Consider the following 1,021-nt stretch of genomic DNA (forward strand, 5'->3'; position numbering starts at 1 on the left):
CAATGACATGAGACAAAGTATATGTGAACTGCTGTATGGAAAGTGAATTTGCTCTGTAAATCTTCACCCAAATCACAATTTGGAAAAAAAAAGTATGCTTGAAACTTTGAATCCTGCAGTTTTGGGGGCATCCATCACCTGCAGCAGATAGAGGGCCTTCCCTGTTGTCCCCTATTGTTGTTGTTGTTATGTGCCGTCAAGTCGGACCCGACTTATAGCAACCCCTCCTTGGGTTTCCAAGGCAGTATCACTACGGAAGTAGATTGCCCCATCTTCCTTCTGAGGAGTGGCTGGTGAGTTTGAACCGCCAACCTTCTGGTTAGCAGTCAAGTGCCTTAACCACTATGCTACCAGAGCTCCCGTTGACCCCTGCTTCATTTGTCTACCCCACTGTTTCATACACTTTTATTTTCTCTATGGGACATGATCTGAAAAAGGTCCAAAAGCACTGAGTAAGAATATAGATGCAAAACACTTTTCTTATGTACAAATAAACTAACAGTTTAAAGATTATCACAAGTTTCATAAAATGCTTTTCAACATACCTCTTTAGAGTAGCAAAGAAATAATAAATTAGTTGTGTTGTCTTTTCTGTTTTCTAAATTCCAAAGAAAAAAATAAACTTCTTCCACTAGAGCAAAATTTACTTACCCTTGTCTCCATTGTAAGTGCAAATACACGGCAATTTTTCTTGTGGATTCCATAACCTAACAGTGCCATCTGCCGAGCAAGATAGTAATTGATTTTTTATGCCACTGTAAGAAAGACCCCAGACTGCATCTGTATGAGCAACTAAAGTGCCACCTAGAACATTTGGCTCTGGAAGAAACAAACAAATAAATTAGCTAAAAGAAAACAATTAGAAGAAATACTTTGGTATATAATTTACCATATAATTAAATAGAAAGACCATACATAAACGCTATTAAGAAAATAAACCAAAGTGTACACAGTGGCTGCTTCTAAAAGGTGGAGTTACACGGGTTATTGTTATTCTCCCTACACTTTTCTGTATTTCTCA

The 1,021-nt window shown here is 37.7% G+C and overlaps 1 protein-coding gene across 1 annotated transcript in view; it reads right to left on the bottom strand.

Annotated features, from left to right (window-relative positions):
- Window positions 1-1,021, bottom strand: part of STRN3 (striatin 3) — a 135,855-nt gene that overhangs the window by 15,187 nt on the left and 119,647 nt on the right. The window contains exon 14 of the mRNA XM_007938524.1: window positions 652-819. Within this exon, the coding sequence (XP_007936715.1) occupies window positions 652-819 (168 nt within the window). The remainder of the gene's footprint in view (window positions 1-651; window positions 820-1,021) is intronic.

The sequence above is a fragment of the Orycteropus afer genome, unplaced genomic scaffold (assembly GCF_000298275.1).
Source record: "Orycteropus afer afer isolate SDZICR_OR568_19922 unplaced genomic scaffold, OryAfe1.0 scaffold00051, whole genome shotgun sequence".
In the NCBI taxonomy this organism is placed as follows: domain Eukaryota; kingdom Metazoa; phylum Chordata; class Mammalia; order Tubulidentata; family Orycteropodidae; genus Orycteropus; species Orycteropus afer.